The sequence below is a fragment of the Terrapene carolina genome, unplaced genomic scaffold, assembly GCF_002925995.2.
Source record: "Terrapene carolina triunguis isolate 2854851 unplaced genomic scaffold, T_m_triunguis-2.0 Scaffold96, whole genome shotgun sequence".
Taxonomy (NCBI): Eukaryota; Metazoa; Chordata; order Testudines; family Emydidae; genus Terrapene; species Terrapene triunguis.
In genome coordinates, this window is record NW_020664447.1 from 31,325,609 (window position 1) to 31,349,575 (window position 23,967).

General features: G+C 41.2%; 1 protein-coding gene across 3 annotated transcripts in view; it reads right to left on the reverse strand.

Moving 5' to 3' along the window:
- The window catches only part of MYBPC3 (myosin binding protein C, cardiac), a 106,464-nt gene that overhangs the window by 26,582 nt on the left and 55,915 nt on the right, over nt 1-23,967 (reverse strand). For all 3 annotated transcript variants that reach the window (XM_029911506.1, XM_029911504.1, XM_029911505.1), the window contains 4 exons: nt 19,017-19,121; nt 8,036-8,224; nt 5,345-5,479; nt 1,741-1,908 (listed from right to left, as the gene is read on the reverse strand). In XM_029911506.1, the coding sequence (XP_029767366.1) occupies nt 1,741-1,908; nt 5,345-5,479; nt 8,036-8,224; nt 19,017-19,121 (597 nt within the window). The remainder of the gene's footprint in view (nt 1-1,740; nt 1,909-5,344; nt 5,480-8,035; nt 8,225-19,016; nt 19,122-23,967) is intronic.

Below are 23,967 nucleotides of genomic sequence, written 5' to 3' on the forward strand. Positions count from 1 at the left end.
TTAATAGTTCAGAACCAACTTGAGAGAACAGTCTAGTATTAGAATATAGGCAGAGTTATATTCAAGCGAGAGAATGCCTGCGCTCTGTCCTCACTCTAAAGAAAGTGTTTACCCTACCAATCCCAGAATTTCCTCTCCCTTAAGAGAGACAAGCTTTCAAACTACACAGAGCTCTTCCTCAGGTCTGTGGAAATAGTGTCACAGCTAAATACAAGGCCAACAGATAGAATATGTGCTAACTAGTTATGCTAAACTAAGAGACCTTTCAAGGTGAAGTAGCCTATTAACACCTCTGTATCATAGGACAAAAAGGAGGTTTAGTGGATTACAGATTGTTGTAATAAACCATAAATTTAGTGTCTTGATTAAGACCATGATTTTTAGGGAAGGTCTACACTACAAACTTGCATTGGTGTGGCTGCACTGTTTGGTGACGATGCTCTAAGCTGATGGGAGAGAGCTCTCCTCTTTGCTTAATAACTCCACCTCCACGAGAGATGGTAGCTATGTCGGCGGGAAAAGCTCTCCTGCCGTCATAGGACTGTCTGCATTGGGGGTTAAGGTTGGTATAATTACATTGCTTAGGAGTGTGGATTTTTCACACCACTGAACAACATAGTTATATTGAAGTAAGTGTGTAGCGTAGACCTGGCCATAGTGTCTAGCAACGTTAGGAATTTAAGCTCCCAGGCTCATCTTTTGAAAGTGTTGTGCAGGTTTCCTTTGAGGATGGGAGTGATAGGTCAGATGTAGAGTGATGACTTTGTGAAAAGTGTTCACCCACAGTGATATGGTGTTTTTGTCTTCTATCCTCTTCCTCTGTAAGTTCATTTGAGAGCATAGTGATTGTCTCGTTTCACCCAGAGAGGTTGGAGGGTTGTTTGAAGACCAGGCTCATCATCAGAAGCAGGCTCCCCATAGACCAGGACACACCAACTCAAAGTAGCACCAGATCCTGCCAGAACAACAAAAGCAAAACCTGCGGACTTATCTCCACTGCTACAATGATCAATACCCCTCACAACACACCTTTTAAGATCCACTGGTCCTATAAATGCCTACCACAACATGTGGTTTACCTCATCCAGTGCACTAAATGTCCCAATAACAACTATGTGGTTGAAACCAGACAATCACTATGTTCTCGAATGAACTCACACAGGAAAAGTATAAAAGACAAAAACACTGTATTAACTGTGGGTGAACACTTTCCACAAAGTGATCACTCTATATCTGACCTATCAGTCCCCATCCTCAAAGGAAACATGCATGCTTTCAAAAGACAAACCTAGGAGCTTAAATTCCTAACTTTGCTAAACACTAAAAAATCATGGTCTTAATAAAGACACTGGATTTATGGCTTATTACAACAATCTGTTAACCCACTAACCCCGCTTTTTGTCCTATTACTACCGGGATGTTATCGGGCCATTTCATCCTGATGGTCCCTTAGTTTAGCATAAGTAGTTAGCATACATTCTATCTCTTCAACCTTGTATTTAGCTGTGACACTCTAAGTACCTTTCCCAGACCTAAGGAAGAGCTCTGTGTAGCTGGAAAGCTTGTCTCTCTCACCAACAGAAATTGGTCCAATAAAATATATTACCTCACCCACCTTGTCTCTCCAACATCCTGGGACTGACATGGCTAAACAACACAGCATAATTTCCATTAAAGGACATTATTAGAATTGTCCTAAAGGAAATAGATAAGTGATACTTGTTCACTCCAGATACTCACGCAGGATCTCTTGGATGGTAACAGGCTCTTTGGTTAGTGCTGGTTCGCTCTCACCAGCCAGATTTATAGCCCTGACACGGAAGTAGAGTTTGTCCCCGGTGACCAGATCTTTAATGAGTGCAGATGTTCTCTCAGTTAGACCCTGAAGAGCTGGAACCCACTCTGTAGCTGCAAGTAGAGGGTTTCTGTTTTAAAATAATACAAACTTTCTAAATTAAAGTCGCCTCTACTTTCTTTAGGACTGTGTCTTCAGGAAGTTTAGTGATGACTATTGAGGGCTTTCTTTGCAACTGATTTCATAAAAGTGGAAGGGAGTGGCTCTAACAGGGAGGCAGTGAGTTAGGTTAATTCTTTCCTGAAACTGATATATCCCTTAACTATGTATATGGTACTCAGATACTATGGTGACAGAAACATGCTTCTAACAACAATAGTGCAAATAATGGAATTTATCACCTCATTTTTTTCTGCATTTTTACAAGTTGATGGCAGTAGGACAGCATTTCTAGTGCTTCTTCAGTAATACTAACAGCATAGAAGTCATGATACTAAGAGCACTGTTGTCATGCTGTGATGATGTAACAGTGATTCTGGTAACTCTGCAGTGATTATCATTAGTGAATAGATACTAGGGTGATAAGACACTTTAGAAAAACCTAATACAGATTACATGGCATCACCATAATAACGTGGTACTGCAGTGACCCTAGGAGATACAGCTGCTTTGTCAATGGTGACTGGTAACAGAGAAGATTCTATATTCCATTATTCCATATTGATGCTATAATGATTGTGGTGATTATGATTATGCTGCTGCTGCAGTAGTTGATTTGATGACATGATAATGGTGATGTTGTGAAGATACCACGAACATGAGGATTCTAGACTTGCTGCAGTAATACTTTGGTAACCATAGACATATGGTATCAAGTAAGATTAGGGTAACTGTAGTATTTGATTAAGGGTATGTCTACTCTAGAAACACTACAGTGGCATAGCTGTGGCGCTGCAGTTACACCATTGTAGCGCTGTAATGTAAATTAGGGCTGTCAAGTAATTAAAAAAAATAATTGCAATTAATCATGCAGTTACATAATAATAGAATATCATTTATTTAAATATTTTTGATGGTTTCTACATTTTCAAAATATATTGATTTCAATTACAACACAGAATACAAAGTGTACAGTGCTCACTTTATATTTGTTTTTTATTACAAATATTTGCACTATAAAAAACAAAAGAAATCGTATTTTTCAATTCAACTAACACAAATACTGTAGTGCAGTCTCTTTACCATGAAAGTTGAACATACACATGTAGAATTATGTACCAAAAAAACTGCATTCAAAAATAAAACCTTGTAAAACTTTAGAGCCTACCAGTCCACTCAGTCCTACTTCTTGTTCAACCAATTACTCAGACAAACAAGTTTGTTTACATTTGCAAGAGATAATGCTGCCCGCTTCTTGTTTTACAATGTCACCTGAAAGTGAGAACAGGTGTTTGCATGGCACTGTTGTCACCAACTTGCAAGATATTTACGTGCCAGATGCGTCATATGTCTCTTTCATGTTTCAATCAGCATTCCAGAGGACATGCGTCCATGCTGATGACAGGTTCTGCTCTATAACTACCCAAAGCAGTGCGGACCATTCATAGCATGTTCATTTTCATTATCTGAGTCAGATACCACTAGCAGAAGGTTGATTTTTCTTTTTGGTGGTTCGGGTTCTGCAGTTTCCGCATCGTTATGTTGCTCTTTTAAGACTTCTGAAAGCATGCTTTACACCTTGTCCCTCTCAAATTTTGGACGGCACTTCTGATTCTTAAACCTTGGGTCGAGTGCTGTAGCTATCTTTAGAAATCTCACATTGGTACTTTCTTTGTGTTTTGTCAAAGCTGCAGTGAAAGTGTTCTTAAAACGAACAATGTGTGCTGGGTCATCATCCGAGACTGCTATAACATGAAATATATGGCAGAATGTGAGTAAAATAGAGCAGGGGACATACAGTTCTCCCCCAAGGAGTTCAGTCACAAATTTAATTAACGCATTATTTTTTTAACGTATGTCATCAGCATGGAAGCATGAAGGGGCATACAAATATTTAGCATATCTGGCGCATAAATACCTTGCAATGCCAGCTACAAAAGTGCCATACAAACACCTGTTCTCACTTTTAGGTGACATTGTAAACAAGAAGCGGGCAGCATTATCTCCCATAAATGTAAACAAACTTGTTTGTCTTAGTGATTGGCTGAACAAGAAGTAGGACTGAGTGGACTTGTTGGCTCTAAAGTTTTACACTGTTTTTTTTTTTAAAAACCCTACATTTGTAAGTTTCACTTTTACGATAAAGAGATTGCACTACAGTACTTGTATGACGTGAATTGAAAAATACTATTTCCTTTGTTTATCATGTTTACAGGGCCAATATTTGTAATAAAAAATAATATAAAGTGAGCACTATACACTTTGTATTCTGTGTTGTAATTGAAATCAATATATTTGAAAATATAGAAAAACATTCAAAAATACTTAATACATTTCAATCGGTGTTCTATTGTTTAACAATGCGATTAAAACTGCGATTAATTATGATTAATTTTTTTAATTGGGATTATTTTTTTGAGTTAATCATGTGAGTTAACTGCGATTAATTGACAGCCCTAGTGCAAATACTTCCTACATTGACAGAAACAGTTTTTCTGTGGAAGAAGATAATCCACCTCTCCAAGAAGCAGTAGCTAGGTCGATGGAAGAATCCTTCTTTTGGCCTAGGCATATCTACATGGGGAGGGTGGGGGGGCAGGTTGACCTAACTATGGTGCTGCAGGTGCAACATTTTTTACAGCCCTGAACAATAGAGCTAGGTCAACCTAAGTTTTAGTGTAGACCAGGCCTCGTGGTGATATGGTATTTATTTTATTTGTATTACTGTAGCACCTAGGAGCTATAGTCAAGGACCAGGACCCCATTGTGCTGGTTGTTGTACATACATAGAACAAAAAGATATTGCTAATGTGTTGTCTGTAGAGATGATATGGGTTTTTTGACTTGCATTGGATGCTGCAGAAATGCTAAGATGGTGATTGCAGTGATGCACTGAGTCTTTTTGCAATACTGTGGTTAACTGCAAGTACCGTTTGTGATGATTATTGTGAAGATGATGGTGTGACAACAATGTTATGCTTGATATGATTATATCATGGTACTATGAGAATGCTGAAGTAAATCTGGCAATGCTTGATAATTATATTAGGATCACGTCCACCATCGTTAGTGGTAAGCTTTAATGTAATGATGCTGGATGTACTTATTTGTAGTGCTGCTGTTGTGAAGCTGTAGTGGTTATGGTGATATTTTAGTTATTCTGTTCTGACTGATAATGCTCAATCAATACTGTGGTACACCTCTACCTCGATATAACGCTGTCCTCGGGAGCCAAAAAATCTTACCGCGTTATATCAAACTTGCTTTGATCCGCCAGAGTGCACAGCCCCGCCCCATCCCCCCGGAGCACTGCTTTACCGTGTTATATCAGAATTCGTATTATATCGGGTCGTGTTATATCGGGGTAGAGGTGTACTAGGGCTTACTCACATCCTTCTTTGCAGTACTCCACATTGTAGCCATCTAGTCCCCCTGCTCCAATCCGCTCAGGGGGTCTCCACTTCAGGGTAACAGTGCTGTCAGAGATGTCTTCCACTGTCAAGTGGGTTGGTTCACTTGGGGGAGCTAAAAGAAAAGAAGTAGAAAGTAAAATCCTGAGATATAGGATTATAAGTGAGAGAACATGGTAGATGTACAGGGAGTGATCAGTGTATGAATTATCTTACTAAGGGGGGGGCGGGCAAAATGATATAGAATCATATCAAAACCTAGCTCTAAAATGTAACCTCTGTCGCTCCACTTGATGGAAGAGTCAGTGACTAAAACCAGGACTGTGAAGAATACAAGATACTTGTACAGTAACATAGGAAGTCTAGATAGATAGCAGTTGCTGTGCATAAGTTCCTTTATAGATAAAAGCTGATGAAGAGACTAGAGCTCTGGAGAAATGAATCAGCTTTTCAGCTGAGGAGAGCAGGGGAACGGGAAAAAACAATATCTGTACAATTTGTATACTGCACTTATGACTTGACTATTACCAGGCAAAATTCACATAGACAGGGCCAAATTCATCAATGGCATAAATTGGTGTAATACATTTTACTTCAGTGGTGGTTTGTTGGCTTACCGCAGTGGTGAAAATGGCCCATAGTATCCATATTTATTTACAAGTGCAACTAGATCTGGTCTGTGCAATAGAAACAGAAACATGAGAAAAAACATTTTGGTGTCAAGGGGTTTCACTTCTGCTACATTTATCAGCATGCCCCCTCAGAACAGGGGCTTCTTGCCTTGTGAATCTTCTGCACTTCATAGCTCAGCAAAAACAGCAGTTAAATACAGTCCTAGCATCTCATCTTATCTTTGGGTGTGCTTCTTTTCTACTAGTTTGAAAAAAAACAAAGAAAAGTCTTGCTAAAGAGTTCTGAGACCTGAATAGGCCTCAGGAAAACAAAACTTAGATTTGGGTACCAGTACCAAACCTATAGTTCAAAAATGTGAGCTGAAAGTGAACTTGCTTAAAGTCACATATTGCATGACCGAAATACTGTATTGAGAATTTTTCCAGCTGTTGTTATCTGACCCCTGCTTCATCCAGATAGATATTTAAGTAGGATATCCCCAGGGCACATGCTCTGAGGAGTTACTTGAAGGTTGGAATTGCAGAATTGTGTATTTCTAGCATTTTATATCCCTAGTGAAAAAGATACTCTATTTGGAACACATTTCATAAAAGGACTGCAGAGAACCTAATACATGTGAGAGGATGTAAACTGTGTACCAAAGTATTAATACAGTGGCTCATTCTCATACCACTTAATTAATATGGTATGGCAGAACATATTTTAAATAAATTATTTTTGCCAAACCAAGTATGTATCATAAACTGAACAGCTCTGGAATATTTTGAACATTTTAAATATTGTTTTAAATATTTCAATTATACTGTAAGATCAGTACAGTTTAATACATTGTTTAATAGATGTAGATTATATTATTAGCATTGTAGCTTATGGTGCTATTAAAAAAAATTAGATTTTAACCAGTTCCTTGCTGTTTCTGCATTACATCAACAGCCTTCATTTTCAAAATGAGATAAAGATTGGGCAGCATACACAGGAGGAAAAGGTAATTAGCAGCACATATGACCATACAATACATACTGCAAACCCAAATACTATTCTCTGAAGCACTGGGCTCAGGCTTTATCCCTAATCTAGTAAATCTCTGCCTGTTCCATGAAAAATTTGGACCTTTTTGTTCAGTAGCTCCTCTTGATGGTTCTTGTTGCTTCCCTTCTGTCTCCGTAGCCCAACTGTTGGGTGATTGAAGTCCAGATTTAACGGACCCCTCTTGCAGTTCATCCTTCCCTCCTGGCCCCTTGCAATGGTCTTTTGCTTTCACACTGTCTCCTTCTGAAGACTGTTCCCCCTGGGTACTGTCTGCAGATTGGGCTACTTTAGTCATTTCAGACTCCAGCTATTGGTATTTTTGTTACTGCTGTTTCTAAAGCCCTCAGATGGCTGGCTTCCTGGAGACTCACACAGTTTGCTCCCAGCTCAGGGACTGCTGGAGACACTGTATTGCTGGGTTGAGAGGAATTATTTATAGAAAATAATTCCTTGGATATTTTCTTAATCAACTAGCCTTGTAGCTCTGGAGGGGGCTAGGATTAAAGGAGGTGGGATACTATGATATTTGCACCCATAAGGGAATAAGGGAAGCTGAGAGGGGCTGGGAAAATGCTATTAATTAGTTCCCTCTCCTCTCCAGACCTGGCCTTGGCTCTCACACTTCTAATTATAACAGCTAGAAATTCATCAGCAATTTCACGAAACTAGAACCTCTGTGCTCCCCAGGGAAGGGAAATGGGAGAAAGAGAAGAGAAAAATTACAAAGAAAAAAGGTTTGACCTGAAGAAGAACTCTGTGTAAGCTTGAAAACTTGTCTCTCTCTCACCAATAGAAGTTGGCCCAATAAAAGCTATTACCTCACCCACATTGTCTCTATAAAGAAAAAAGGGTGAGAAGTATGGAATGGAGAGAAAATATCAAATGACTAGTTAGCTGTCTCAAAAAAGTAAACGTTTTTTCTTTTTAGAGAGGTGGAATGAGAAGGTGAAAGTTCATTTATCTGTTTCTTTGAAGTCATAGAGATAATGTACCATGTGATGAAACTCACCAATTGGCATGAAGGGCTGTGAGGCGGGGCTAGGCCGGGACATGCCAATGGAATTCACAGCATAAAGCCGCATCTCATAAACAACACCTTCAATCATTCGCTTGGCTTCATATGACAGCTCCTTCAAAAGGTCAAAGTTCAGCCGCATCCACCGGTAGCTCTTCTTCTTTTTCCTCTCTAAGATATAGCCTATGAATGAAAAAAAATTCTGTGATGTATAAGAATAAGAAGTGGCTGAGACAGCATAATTTTCTGAAGCAAAAGAAAATCGAAAACTACCCTTGTTCTAAATATATGGAGGGGCCCAATCCAGGCCCAACACTGCTGAGTTTGCACTTCAGAGCCTCCTCTCTGGGGATCTATGTGGGGTCCAGTATTATCTACCTCCCGTGCTCCAGAGTCTTGCTGGGCCCAGTAGTAGCTACTCTACACTGTCATTAGTTCTTGTCGTCAGATTTGATTTCTCTGTTCCAAGACCTGAAATTTGCCTGAGCTTTTGAGAAGGAATATGATGACACCATCCTCCTCAACAAAAACAACAGTGGAAGGAAGGAAACCCACATTGCTGGAATTGACTATTTCTTTTACTATATTTCCCTTTTCAGTCAAATTGTCCTAAGCCAGAGAGAGTGGCAAGTAAGCAAATAAAAGGCAATAAGAAACCCCTTTAAAACAAAAGAGAGAGAGAGAAAAAAAAAGAAAAATATAATTGTAAATGAATTGCCAGGATGTGCATATAACTAAATTGCTGTTGCTCTCCACCTTCCATGCTCTGTTCCCTCTCTACTATTTGACATCCTCATTTGTTTGATCATATTGGAAATTTAGATTGTAGCTCTTCTGGGGCTGCGGATGCCTTTCTATGTCTGTTGTTAAGCACTTAGCACACTCTTGATGCTATACAATAATAGTATTCTATTATGTATAGTATGTAAAAATAATAAACAAAGTTGAGAAAGAGTAGAGTTCCCATCTGCCCTCTCTAGACCTATTACATGGCTTGGGAACAAGTATTCTTCATTAATCACTGAACCAATTAAGGCAGGGGTAGGCAACCTATGGCACGCGTGCCGAAGGCGGCACTCATACTGCCTGGGTCTTGACCACCAGTCCAGGGGGCTCTGCATTTTACATTAATTTTACATGAAGCTTCTTAAACATTTTAAAAACCTTATTTACTTTACATACAACAATAGTTTAGTTATATATTATAGACTTATAGAAAGAGACCTTCTAAAAACATTAACATGTATTACTGGCACGCGAAACCTTAAATTAGAGTGAATAAATGAAGACTCGGCACACCACTTCTGAAAGGTTGCTGACCCCTGAATTAAGGCATGAGCGCCTCATGTGAAGGTAAAGATTTGGAATAGTGTAGGCCCATTACTAGATAGAGATGGTAAATTTGTTAATAACGATACCGGAAAGACAGAAGTGTTCAGTAAACATTTATTTTCTATATTTGGAAAGCAGCAGGATGATGTACTCATATCATAGGAGAATGATGAAGTACTTTCCAGCTCATTAGTACGAAGTAGGATGTTAGACAACATCTAGTAAGGATAAACATTTTTAATTCAGCAGACCTGGATAACTTTCACCAAGAGACCTAAAAGAGTTGGCTGAGGAGATCTGTGGCCTGGTGGTGTTAATTTTAATAAATCTTGGAACACTAGGGAAATTCTAGAAGAATGGAAGCGTGTTAATATTATTCCACTATTCAAAAGGGCAAGCGGGATGACCTGGGCAGGCTAGCCTGAAATCAGTCCTGGGCAAAATACTGGATAAGCTGATTACAGGATTCAATTGGTAAAGAGTTAAAGGATAGGAATATAATTAATGCCAGTCAAAATGGTTTTGTGAAAAATAGGTTTCGTCAAACAATCTGATTTAATTTTTTGATGAGATTACAAGTTCGGCTGAAAAAGGTAACTGCATAGATCTAATATATTTAGACTTCTATAAGGTGTTTGGCTGAGTACCATACTACATCCTGATTAAAAAATTAGTACTATGCAATATCAATAGAGCACATGTTAAATGGATTAAGAACTGGCTAGCTGACAGGTCTCAAAAAGTAGTTATCAATGGGGAATCATCATTAAATAGGGGTGTTTCTGGTGGGGGTCTACAGGGATCAGTATGAGGCCCAAAACTATTCAACGTTTTCATCAATGTTAGGAAAGTAAATATAAAATCACTGCTGATAAAATTTGTGTATAACACAAAGACTGGCTGTCAGAGAGGTAAATAAGGAGGGACTGGGCAGTCATACAGTGTGATCTGGATTGCTTCTTAAGCAAAGCCTCAAAGAAAATGCATTTTAATACAACCCAATGCAAAGTTATACAACTAGGAACAAAGAATGCAGGCCGTACTTGCAGAATGGGGGACTATATCCTGGAAAATAGTGACTCTGAAAAGAATTTGGGAGTCATAGTGGATGAACAAGTGAATTCTGTGGCAAAAAGGGCTAATGTGATCCTTGGTTACGTAAACATGGGAGTAGGGAGTATGAGCAGAGAGGTGATTTTACCTCTGTATATGGTATTGGTGAAACTGTTATTTGCGTACTGTGTACAGTTCTGGTGTTCACATTTTAAAAAGGATGATTAGAAACTGGAAAAGGTGAAGAAAAGAGCCACAAAAATTATTCAACGGCTGAAGAAAATGCTTTACAGTGCGAGACTTAAGGATCTCAATATGTTTAGCTTATCAAAAAGAAGATTGAGAGGTGACATGATTACTGCGTATAAGTACTTTCATAGGGACAAAATATCCAGCACTAAAGGGTTATTTAATGTAGTGGAGAAAGGCATAACAAGAACCAGTGGCTAAAAGTTGAAGCCAGAGAAATTCAAATTAGAAGTTAGACAAAAAATTTTAACGGTGAGAGTAATTAACTATTGGAACAAATTACCAAGGTAAATGGTAGAGTCTCCATCTCCTGTTGTGTTCAAATTAAGACTGGATAACTTTCTGGAAGATGTGCTTTCACCAAACACAAGTTATGCTTTATTAAATGCATGTTACTGGTCTCAATGTAGGGGCAACAGGGTGAAAATTAATGACCTCTGACTAATGGTCCCTTCTGGCCTTAAACTGTATGAATCTTCCCACATAATTTGTGTATGAAATGCATTGAGATCCTTGCATGGAAGATAATCTAAAAGAACAAGTATTATTGTTCTAGTTTGGTTTGAGTGAGATCCTATTATTATGACTTCCCCTGACATTTTTCACTTCTGATGCTGGGAGACCAGGTGCCAGCTTATGCCAAGGCCCCTAGGCCTCATGGAACAATGACAGATGCGTAGCTGGAAACCAGTCTGGCTCACCTGTGTGTTAGCATTGTTACAATAGATGTTAAGTTTATAAGAATGTGTTTAATGTTTAGACTTGATGAAATGCTGGTAGGATGCTGCATGCATTGATCTTACTTATAACATCTGTATCCCATGGTATACAGTTATATTGAGTGTTTGCATTGTAAAACTCAGTAATTGTGTAACTCACCAAACAGGAAAGAAGCTTTAATTAATGTGACATGCTGGTCCCGCACACAAGAAGGCCCATTGAAACCAAATGAGCCATTGTAAAACATCAAAGTACAAAGATTTTGTTGATTGTCCCACACACCCCCATGAAGAGGAGACAGGCGCAAACACTTATCCCATCAGTTTGAACTATGGGGGAAGGGAATAAAAATCCCTGTATCATTATACTGCTTGGAGTTTAGAGAGGGCAGTAGTTTCTAAGCATAAGCAAGGGATCCCCAATCTGCTTAGCCTTGGTTAGTTCTAAAGGACATAGCTTGCATATCACAGCACCTTCTAATACTTTTTGGAACCTAAGATTGTAACTAATTTGTGTGTATATGTTTACCTACTTTAACCTTGTAAATAACTCTCTTATTTCTTAGTTAATAAATCTTTAGTTAATTATAGGATGGGATACAAATGTTATCTTTGGTGTGAGGTCTAAGGTGCAATTGAACTGGGATAAGTGTCTGGTCCTTTGGGATTGGGAGTAACCTGAACATTGTTGTGATTTTTGTTATAAGGGACCATCTGTCACAAACGCAGGTTTGCTTTTGTCATAAACATACAGCTAAAGGTAGCATAAAATCCCTCTTTACCTGTAAAGGGTTAATTCCTCTTTTACCTGTAAAGGGTTAAGAAGCTCAGATAACCTGGTTGGCACCTGACCAAAAGGACCAATAAGGGGAGAAGATACTTTCAAATCTGTGGGGGAAGGTTTTTGTTTGTGTCTTTGTTTGGTTCTCTTCGAGTCAGCAAGGAACCAGAGCAGGAAAAATACATCTCCTTAAGCATATCTGGACTAAGCATCTAGTATTGCAGAAATAGTAAGTAATAGCAAAGAAATGCGTTAGATTATCTTTTGTTTTAGCTTATGAATTTTCCCTGTGCTAAGAGGGAGGTTTATCCCTGTTTTTGTAACTTTTAAAGTTTTGCCTAGAGGGGAAATCCTCTGTGTTTTTGAATCTTTTGTTATTTTGTAAAGTACTTACCATCCTGATTTTACAGAGGTGATTCTTTTACCTTTTCTTTAATTAAAATTATTCTTTTAAGAACCCGATTGATTTTTCATTGTTCTTAAGATCCAAGGGTTTGGGTCTGTGTTCACCTGTACCAATTGATGAGGATATCATTCTCAAGCCTTCCCCAGGAAAGGGGGTGTAGGGCTTGGGGGAATATTTTTGGGGAATAGGACTCCAAGTTGTCCTTTCCCTGATTCTTTGTCTAAATCACTTGGTGGTGGCAGCATACTGTTCAAGGACAAGTTGGAACTTGTGCCTTGGGAAAGTTTTAACCTAAGCTGGTAAAAATAAGCTTAGGGGGTCTTTCATGCGGGTCCCCACATCTGTACCCCAGCGTTCAGAGTGGGGAGGGAACCCTGACAGCTTGGGTGGTAAAATAGACCAGAGTACTAAAGGGGACTATCTGAGACTCCATGTTCAGGCTGCCGTAGTGCTTGAGGAGTTCACACTTATTACTTGGTTGGTGAAATCTAAGCATAGAACTCACAACTAGTTTGGGGTTTGTGCCCTGCTTTTTGACAATCTGCCCTGAGGTTGGCACTCACACTTGTGAGCTACTCAAGACAACTTGACACCACTGTCAACTTTTCCCAGTAAAATCTTCAGTCGTTTATTATGCAGTAGTTGCACTTTAGCTAAGGTTGCATTACAAAGTTCAGTTTTAACAAGAACTTCAAATCTTTGTTTTGTAAAAGTCTCATTGACGCGGCAAAAAATAAAACATAGAATATAAATTTTGAGCACTGTTTGAATTTTTCATGGTATTTTTTAAAAAAATGAATTGATACAGAGAGAATAAGAAGAATTTAAAAATCACCCCCTTTGGCAATTTTTCACTGGTTTGCTCATTTTTTGTCTGCTTCTCCAAGAAATCTGAAGCACTCTGGGACTTGTTCTTTGTCCACATAGTCTAGCACAGATAGGGCAACAATCATCATAAATCGGTAGTTTTTGTCTGTAGAGGATTTTATAACTTTTTAGTTATTATGGTAAATATTAGCTCCAAGATGAACCCGCTGAATTAATTTGATGATAAATCTGTTTTGGCTTGAGCTCTGTCACTCACTCCTGGAGACAAAGAAATACAAGAGTGAGAGAGATTCAACAAATACCCATGTAGTGTATGGGGAAACTTCCCGGGCTTGGAAAGACCAGATCACTAATTAAAATCTCACTTCTTCCTACTTTTGTTTAAATTCCAATACAATTCAATACACTTATTGTTGACTAACCCTTTGAACCCCAAATTAGAAGATGTTTAGGGAATCGCTGCTGAAGACTCCCCTCCATTTTAAAAATAAGTTAGCTGAGACCTTATGCAAGGCCACCGCAGGCTCAGAACTCAGGTCTTTAAGGGTAGGTATACTAGTCAGCAGTAGAATACTGGTGATCAGCAATCCTGGATTCTATCCCTGGCTTTTGGAGAGGGTCATGGTTTATCCTATAGAGATAGGACAACCCAAACTGATTTAGTCACTCTGTGTGGTGCCATAGACAAGATTGGGGTTTGTCATGTTAGGCTATGTCTATGCTGCAATGAAAAACCTGTGGCTGACCTACGCCAACTGACTCAAACTCATAGGGCTCAGACTAAGGGGCTGTTTAATTGCAGTATAGCTGCTCAGGCTCCAGGTGGGGCCCTGTCTTTAGGACCCTGCAAGGTGGGAGGGTCTCAGAGCTCGGCTGCAACCTGAGCCTGAACATCTACACAGCAATTAAACAGTCCCATAGCACGAGCCAGTTGGCACGAGCCAGCTGCAGGTGTCTAATTGCAGTATAGACATACCTTAACATGATAAATCCCAATCTTATCCACAGCACTACATTACCTTTCAGAGTGACTAAATCAGATTGGGTTATCCTATGTCTATAGCGGGGTTCTCAAAATTTGTCATAGTGAGACTTGGTGACCTATGAAAAAAATGACTACTCCTCCCCATAGTTTAGTAAAACAGTATAACAAACTGAAAATCCTATATGTTGCAAAAAATTAATAAAAAAGTAAAGATTTGATCAATTAGATCAGTATGAGTTTCAGAAGTATTAATTTTAAGTTCAAAAACAGTACAAATGGAAGCAGCTAAAATAAAACTTTGCAAACATTTTAGAAACATGACACCAAACAATGATATATTAATTCAGTATAATATCAATCAGTCCTATCTTATCAGTGGGAGGGGTGTGTTTGTTTCCTTGCTGTACAAAGTATTGGAATTCAGGGTTGCAGTGTAGAAAGGAAGAGACATACCGTAAGTCATCTTCAACAGAAAGCCGGGAGCCATACTTTGTTTTGATTGCAGTTAATACTGAGAAGCCTGACTGGCATAGGTAGGTGGATAAAAAAGGAATAAGGGCTTTAGGTACCCAGTGTATTAATTCATGAAACTCATAACCACCAATAACCAAAAGTCTGCAACTGGCATTTGTGAAAAATTGTGCTGCAGTTCCTTGGAGCTTGACAGGTCAATAAGGCTTTCCTCTTCTTCTGTGGGGTTCGGCTTAAAGCTGAATGGGTTCCTGATCCATTGATTACATTTGTCTTTACCCACTTCAGGAAAGTATTCACAAAACTGCTCCTGCAGACTCCCTAAGTGCTGAATAATTATGTCCTGAATACTGTCAACTGACAGATCACTGCATTGTTCCACAACATCCTCCAGTATTGAAAAGATGGACACAGATCCCTGCAGCACACTTGAAGGCCACAGTTCACGTTTGTTAATGAATGCTGCTATTCGATCATTAACAATGAAAACATTTGCAACTCGTCCCTGAAGTGACACATTCAGAAAATTCAGTCGCTCAAATATATCAGCTAGCTATGACAACAAGGATATCCAAGTGTCACTGAAATGCTGTACAAGTAGAGAATTATTATCGGCAAGAAAAATATGGACTTCCTCACGCAGTTCACATAGTCTTGTCAGCACCTTGCCCCTGGACAGCCAATGAACATCTGCACGTAACAACAACTGTGTGAAGTTTGCCCCCATCTCTTCGCATAAAATGGCAAAAACCCTTGAATTAACCGGGCACAACTTTATAAAGTTTATAATTTTTACTGCAACTGAGAGAACATTGCTGAGCTCCTCTGCCATCTTCTTAGAAGCCAATGCGTGTCTGTGGATCATACAATGATTCCAGGTTGCTGTAGGGGCCACTTCTTGTACCCTTGTCACAAGTCCACTATACCATCCTGTCCTAGACCATGCTCCATAGCTGCAAATTCCAAAACAACGTCCCCGATCAAGGCCTGTGTCTTGGACAAAATTATTTAATAGTTTAAAAAGCTCGTCACCAGTTGCTCATGTTGGAAGTGGATGGCAAAACAGAAATTCCTCTTAATTCTGTTGCTGTAGCAAAACGAATATACATGAGTAGCTATGCAGCATTTGATATATCGGTAGACTCATCTATCTGAATTGAATAATATGGGCTCTGACAAACACTTTTTAGGAGCTGCTCTTTTATATCAGTGGCCATCTCTGCAATACGGTGTGAAATTGTGTCATTAGAAAGTGGGATCACGTCTAGCTGTGATGCTGCTTTCTCTTCGATCATCACCACACATACCCTTTGCAGCTGGAAGTAGTAGTTTCTCACCTATGTTGTGCAGCTTACCAGCTCTGGCAATGCACAAAGCCAAATGGTAAGACGCCTCAGTAGCATTCGTATTAACAGCGCGGTAGAATTCAACAACTTTTTTTTTGTCCTGTTAACGAGATGCTGGCATAGCTTGCAGGGCCACATATTGTCATTTACCAGTACTTTGCCACATACAACATCTTAGGGTGACCAGACAGCAAATGTGAAAAATCGGGACGGGGTGGGAGGTAATAGGAGCCTATATAAGAAAAAGACCCAAAAATCGGGACTGTCCCTATAAAATCGGGACATCTGGTCACCCTACAATACCTTGAGCCCTTGGTGCATCGCTGGACCAGCTCCATGTAAAGCCCAGTTTGAAATAAGCTTTGTCATATTTTTGTCTTCTGCATTTTGCTGGAACTTCCACTTATGCCCTCGCTTTGGCTTGTGTTGTACGCTTTTCTCCCTTTGTCACAAAACGATCCATTTCTCATATAAGCTGTTTCTCGCTGTTTCTTGCTGATAATGTTTTTAAGTTCTTGGGGAAAAAAAAACATGCAACAGATGTCTGACGTTTCAGAGTTGCTAAGAGAGCCCTGCATGGGACTAGTGAAGGGCCCTACAGCATCCCATGAGGCTGCGGCTTCCACTGTCAGAGCAGGGCAGGCTGCGGTTCCCCTTGTCACCTCAGGGCAGGCTCCAGCTGTCAGCCCTGGCTCTGCTTGTCAGACCGGGGTGGGCTGTGGCTCCGGCTCTCAGCCCAGGCTCCCCTGTCAGACTGGATTCCTGCTGTCAGAGGGTCTCCCCCCCCCTCTGTTTTTAATCTACAGAGGCTGTGAGTTTATGACAGGACTCAGCTTGAGAGGCTGGCTCTTTAGCATAAGCTGTAAAGACTCTTGTTTTTACCTCTGGAGGTCACTGATTCACTCCCTATTGTTGGCCAAGATGACAGCCATCATACCTGCAGGTGTTCCACATTGGCATTTTTGCAAGCTGAGCGGCATGCTTCATACTAGTGGGGATGGGAGATCCATATAGACAAAACTGCTAGTGTAATGCCAGACCTGAAGAAGAGCTCTGTGTGGCTCGAAAACTTGTCTCGCTCACCAATAGAAGTTGGTCCAGTAAAACATATTACATCACCCACCTTGTCTCTCTAATATCCTGGGACTGAAACGGCTATGACTACACTGCATAGTGTAATATCGGCACACACATCCTGCAGCTGCAGCTGCTACTGGCTGTATCCAATTTTCAGAAGTCCAGGTAAGACTTCGGAGGGTTTTAGAAGTGAGTGATGACACAGACTTCTTCACGGAGGTTCCTTCCAGCTGATAGATTATGTAATCAGTTCTAAACATGGAGGGTTTCTCAAGGTGTACTTACTTTCAGTAACTTTTAAATGAGGATAAAATATTAAAAACTTCTATATGGGGATAAAACAAATAATTTTCTGATTTACACCACAGTCTCTCACACTCTTTAGGAGGATCAGCGTAGGCAGGAGCAGCTTCAGCAACACAGTTTCTCCCTCTGATTCCCAGGCACATTCTGCTCCCATTTCTCCCTGACTGTAGGAAGCTATCCACTGTTGTACATCAAAACTATAAAAAAACTAGGAAATTAGTAAACAAAAACTACAGTGATAGTAGTATCAGTGACCTCAACAGTGTTAAGGCAGAATAACTTTCCAAACACATGGAAAGCATGACAGTCAAACTGCTGATCTATTGATATAAAAGCATATGAGGTCACTTAAGGTTTTGTGCTAGAGCGTGTAAGTTTAATGAAGTTGTATTGCTTTTTGTTATCTATTGGAGATGGACATGAAAGCCTTATGGAGTGTTGGAATGCATCAAAGATAATGTTATGGGCAATATAAAGATGGAAGGGAATGCACAAGTCTTTCCCCTTAACTTCTTATTTTCATACTTTTAAGGATTTCAGTGAAAGGAGTGAATTCTGCTGCAGCCTTAACTATCACTAAACATAGTATTTGCAGTTTTTGTTCTAGTTCTGCTGATAGCAAAATCCTTGACATGATATTAGCTAAAACTTTCATTAGGGATTGAAAACAATACTTAAGTGACCCGACCCAACCCAAAAGAGTTCCACATAACTGAACCATTGGCGTGATCTTTTCAAACTATTTTGTGAGCTTTTGAAAACAGCAACATGGCAACCACTGGTTTATTTCTTCACATCTAATAGTTTAAGCTATTAACTCCTTGGTGGCTGGAGTGGACACTTCGCAGGTCCTATTATTCCTGCACAGGGTAAAAGTGACTCCTATAGAAGTTACTCTTTTCTTTTGGGAAAAAACTAAGATCTAATACAAACTCTACTCTCCTAGAATATAGTACGAGGAGTTAAAAGGGAGGAATATAGTAGATCATCCATAGCTCCAATGCTTCTCATAAGGCTTCATAAAGGTTGGACTGTACTGAAACAAGGAAACTCAAGCAAGTCCAGACCCTATAGACTTCAGCAAAGTTTCAGAGTCTGGAATGGGAATGCCTAACTTTAGTTTCCTTCTGCCTTGACACTAGACATTCCCATTTGTGCCCTTGTCCAAACACAGACTTAACTCTGTCAGTGAAATGTGTCCCTGATTTAGATGGGGCAGATACGGGGCACTCTGCCCCTAAGATTAAAGGGCCAGGATTCCGATAGCTTGAGAATGAGTAGTGTGCATCTCTCAGTTTTAAGAGTCAGCATCTCTGATTTCTGTATGAACAGGCTGATAAAGGTCCCCAGGTCTCATTTTAAAGGGCCAGTAACTGGTATAGATGAGTCTGCTGAGGACTCTGTCTTTTTAGCAACTCTTACCCAGTATTGGTTGTCCTCCATCATATTTAGGGGGTTGCCACTGTACTGTGCAGTAATCCTCTCCAACATCGATGATCTTCGGAGCCTCTGGAGGATCAGGAACATCTAAAGATTGTATGAGAGAGGGAGTGTCAAAATTGTTACCCTTGCCATCAGCTATGTTACTAAATATTTTTGTTTAGCATTTTTCCACATTATATATCTAAAGGATATCTGCACAACCAAATCAAACCTATTGAGAGATCCCTCCTCTTTCATTTTGAAGACACTGTCTGTCTGTCGGTCTGTGGTATTTCTAATGCGCAGACCTAGATCTGTAGCGTCTAAGCACCAGATACAGTATAAGTCATTACCTCAGTCCAGACTGAGCCCTGCTCTTTGATGCTTCTAGGTTAGATTGCTTTTACTTTAAATTATGTTTGATTATTCATATTTCTTAATCTATACATACATAGACACATCTTTGTGAAATAAAAAATTTTAGCTGGATAGCAGTCTATATAATCTGCCCACACCCCACCAAGGTTTTGACAGCTGCAGTCATAACATGTTTCCCCTGGCCTGCAGAATAGGTGCATTCCTGAGACGCATCATTGTTGTTCCATAATTTGTCAGGCAGAGGGAGCTGTTGCAGAGAGAGGCTGCCTCTTGCTACTCCTGGGGGAATTCTGCACCACTGCACATGCACAGAATTTCTGTCCCCCACAATTTTTTTTTTCCTCTGCTGGAGAGGTGCTGCAGTTACACCGTTTACCCACCAGGGGCTGCTGTGGTGCCAAAACAAAGGGAAGCTGGCTCACCAACCATAGCAGTCTGCAGCTGATAGGGAGGAAGAGAGGCTGGATTCCTCACAAAGCCCTGCCCATGGGGACAGGTGAGAAGGCATGGGATATGGAAGGGGACAGACAGAGCAGGGAACAAGGGGCTGCTGGGGGGTCACATAGACTGGGTTGAAAAGGGCTAGTGGGGAGGACAGACTAGGGCAGGGGCTGAATGGGAGTGGGGGTGCAGGGCCATGTTGGGAGGAGGGGGGATGGCTGAGTGGGATGCAGTGACACATGGGGACAGGGGCAGATGTGCCTGATTGTATTGGAGAGGCTGTGGGTCAGCCAGAGTCTGCATGGAGGAGGCTCCCCAACTCCCTAACAATCTCTCCCCTGCAAAAAAACGCCGTTCCATACGTCTTCCACCCACACCCAACAGCCCTCCAGGTTCACTCCCAGCCTCCTTCCCAGCAATTACTTCCCTCTCCCTCAGCTCCTCCATTACCTCTGACTCCCGCAAGCCTTTGCACTGCTTCTGAGGGATTCAGAAAATGCATTTCTGTATTGTAGTTTAAATGAATTATTACTCAAAGTTCTGTATTAATATGCCCAGTAAGGAATCTGTTTGTCAAAAAACATTTCCTGAATCTTTTTTGTTGTCTCTATTATTACAGACATACTTGCTGACAAACGTATTTTGAAATAAAATTAACAAAATAATTGTAGCTGGTGTGATTATATTGTGTTATTTTGACAAATAAAATATGCCGAATTTTGCAGAATTTTAAAATATTGTGTGTAGAATTTTTAATTTTTTGGCACAGAATTCCCCCAGGAGTATTGTGCCTAAATTCCACCTGTTAGGAAATGAGATAATCTGACATGGCTCCCATTTCTTGGGTCTTCTGTGTCAGACACCATGATGGGGATGATCAGGCCTAGCTGCTGGAGCTGTTAAGCCTAGTGGTCAGAGCCAGGGGTAAGAGCTGGAATGAGGAGTCCAAAGCAGGGTGGAAGCAAGGCTGGAGTGAGAGCAAGGCTGGAACAGGACGCGAGCAAGAGCAGGACTAGGAACAGGGCTGAAGCAAGAGCAAGGCTGGAGAGGCTAAGGCTTGGGGAGTAGGTTACCATCGTCAGGCAGGAGAGAGTTCTAAGTCTTGGAGTGACGTTGAGCTGACTGAACTACTGTTCCTCCTGTGGAGTTTATATACCTGCCCAATACAAGAGTGACTCACCACCTTAAATTACTGTGTGTCCCCCTACCTCCCGAGGGCACCTCCCTGATGCCTTTGGACCCAACTTGTCTGGGTGCAATTGATAGAATTCATGAAGCACATTGGGTGCATGTACGTTACAGGCTGGTTCCCATGAACGATCATCTGGGCTATTCCCTTCCAGTCCTTAGAGGAGTGTAGAGGCTAGGTTCTCTCTCACCTCATATTCTTCCTGTTCCTGAATCGAGATTTGGAGTGGAGGTGGTTGTGTGTATCTAGGAAAGAAGTTATTCACATATTTTTAACAAGAAAACATGGAATACTGGATGTCTTCATGGTTCGCGGTAGCTGGAGCTTGAAGGTCACCAGGTTAATCTGTTGAATGATCTGGAATGAGCCAAGATAACAGTAGTTTAGTTTCCTTGAGGGTCGGGAGGTGTCCAAGTGCTGAGTTGAGAGCCATATCCTGTTGATGAATGTCAGTGTATTGTTTGTAGTCCTCTTTGGCTGAGTGTGTGTGATTTTAATTCCTCTTGAATGCAGTGGAGATGTTCAGCCAAATTGGAGGCCACAGGGTCATGGGAGGCTGGCAGTACAGATGGATGAAATCAGGGCTGGAAGCAATAATTGAAATAGAAGGGACTTTGGCAGGTTGATTTGTGATCGGAGTTATTGTAAGCAAACTCGGCAAAAGGCAAGAGCCTGACCCAGTCATGTTGATGAATCAGTGAAGACATTTTTCTAGAATTTGGCTTATCTGTTCTGTTTGTCCATTCATCTGGGGGTGGTAGGCAGAGGAAATGTGTAGAGTGACTTCCAGGAGTTTGAACAATTCTCTCCAAAAATGGGAAACAAATTGTGGCCCACAGTTCAGTGTAATGTCAGTTGGTAACCCATGGAGCTTGAAGATGTGGTTGAAAAATAAGTGAGCCATTGCTTGTGCAGTGGGGGGGATCTTCTGAGAAGGCAAAAAGTGCACTATTTTGGTGTGGAGGTTGACGACGATCAGTGTAGCTGTGCAGCCCTGAGAAGTGGGGCAGTCAGTGATTAAATCTATTTATTGATTTAACCGCTACCCCTTCCTACTTCTCCACGTGGGCACCAATGATACTGCCAAGAATGACCTTGAGCAGGTCACTGCAGACTACGTGGCTCTGGGAAGAAGAGTAAAGGAGTTTGAGATGCAAGTCGTGTTCTCGTCCATCCTCCCTATTGAAGGAAAAGGCCCAGGTAGGGACCATCGAATTGTGGAGGTAAATGCGTGGTTGCGCAGGTGGTGTTGGAGAGAAGGCTTTGGATTCTTCAACCATGGGATGTTGTTCCTGGAAGAAGGATTGCTAGGAAGAGATGGTATCCACCTAACGAAGAGAGGGAAGAGCATCTTCGCAGGCACGCTTGCTAACCTAGTGAGGAGGGCTTTAAACTAGGTTTGCTGGAGGATGGTGACCTAAGCCCTGAGGTAAGTGGGGAAGTGGGATACCAGGAGGAAACACAAGGAGGAGGGGAGGGTGCAACAGGGGAAGCCTCCTGATTCATACTGAGAAAGTAGGGCAATAGTCTAGTTCTCGTAGGTGCCTGTACACGAATGCAAGAAGCCTGGGAAACAAACAGGAAGAATTGGAAGTCCTGGCACAGTCAAGGAACTGTGATATGATTGCAATAACAGAGACTTGGTGGGGTAACTCACATGACTGTAGCACTGTCATGGATGGGTATACGCTGTTCAGGAAGGACAGGCGGGGGAGAAAAGGTGGAGGAGTTGCACTGTATGTAAGGGAGCAATATGATTGCTCAGAGCTCCAGTATGAAACTGGAGAGAAGCCTGTTAAGAGTTTTTGTGTTAAGTTTAGAGGCAAGAGCAATGAGGGTGATGTCGTGGTGGGTGTCAGCTACAGACCACCAGACCAGAAGAATGAGGTAGACGAGGCTTTCTTCGGACAACTAACAGAAGTTTCCAGATCACAGACCCTGGTTCTCAGGGGGGACTTCAATCACCCTGACATCTGCTGGGAGAGCAATACAGCAGTGCACAGACAATCAAGGAAGTTTTTGGAGAGTGTTGGGGACAACTTCCTGGTGCAAGTGCTGGAGGATCCAACTAGATGGTTGAGTTCAGGATCCTGACAAAAGGAAGAAAGAAAAGCAACAGAATACAGACTCTGAACTTCAGAAAAGCGGACTTTGACTCCCACAGGGAACTGATAGGCAGGATCCCCTGAGAGGCTAATGTGAGGGGGAAAGGAGTCCAGGAGAGCTGGCTGTATTTTAAAGAAGCCTTATTGAGGGCGATGTGCAGAGAGAATAGCAAATATGGCAGGCGACCACCTTGGCTTAACAGAGAAATCTTCGGTGAGCTTAAACACAAAAAGGAGGCTTACAAGAAGTGGAAACTTGGACAGATGACTAGGGAGGAGTATAAAAATATTGCTTGAGCATGCAGGGGTGTAATCAGGAAGGCCAAAGCATAATTGGAGTTGCAACTAGCAAGGGATGTGAAGGGTAACAAGAAGGGTTTCTACAGGTATGTTAGCAACAAGAGGAAGGTCAGGGAAAGTGTGGGACCCTTACTGAATGGGGGAGGCAACCTAGTGACAGATGATGTGGAAAAAGCTGAAGTACACAATGCTTTTTTTGCCTCAGTCTTCACAGACAAGGTCAGCTCCCAGACTGCTGCAGTGGGCAGCACAGTATGGGGAGGAGGTGAGCAGCCCTCAGTGGTGAAAGAACAGGTTAAGGACTATTTAGAAAAGTTGGACATGCACAAGTCCATGGGGCTGCATGCAATGCATCCGAGGGTGCTGCGGGAGTTGGCTGATGTGATTGCAGAGCCATTGGCCATGATCTTTGAAAAATCGTGGCAATCGGGGGAGGTTCCGGATGATTGGAAAAAGGCAAATGTAGTGCCCATCTTTCAAAAAGGGAAGAAGGAGAATCTGGGGAACTACAAACCGGTCAGCCTCACCTCAGTCCCTA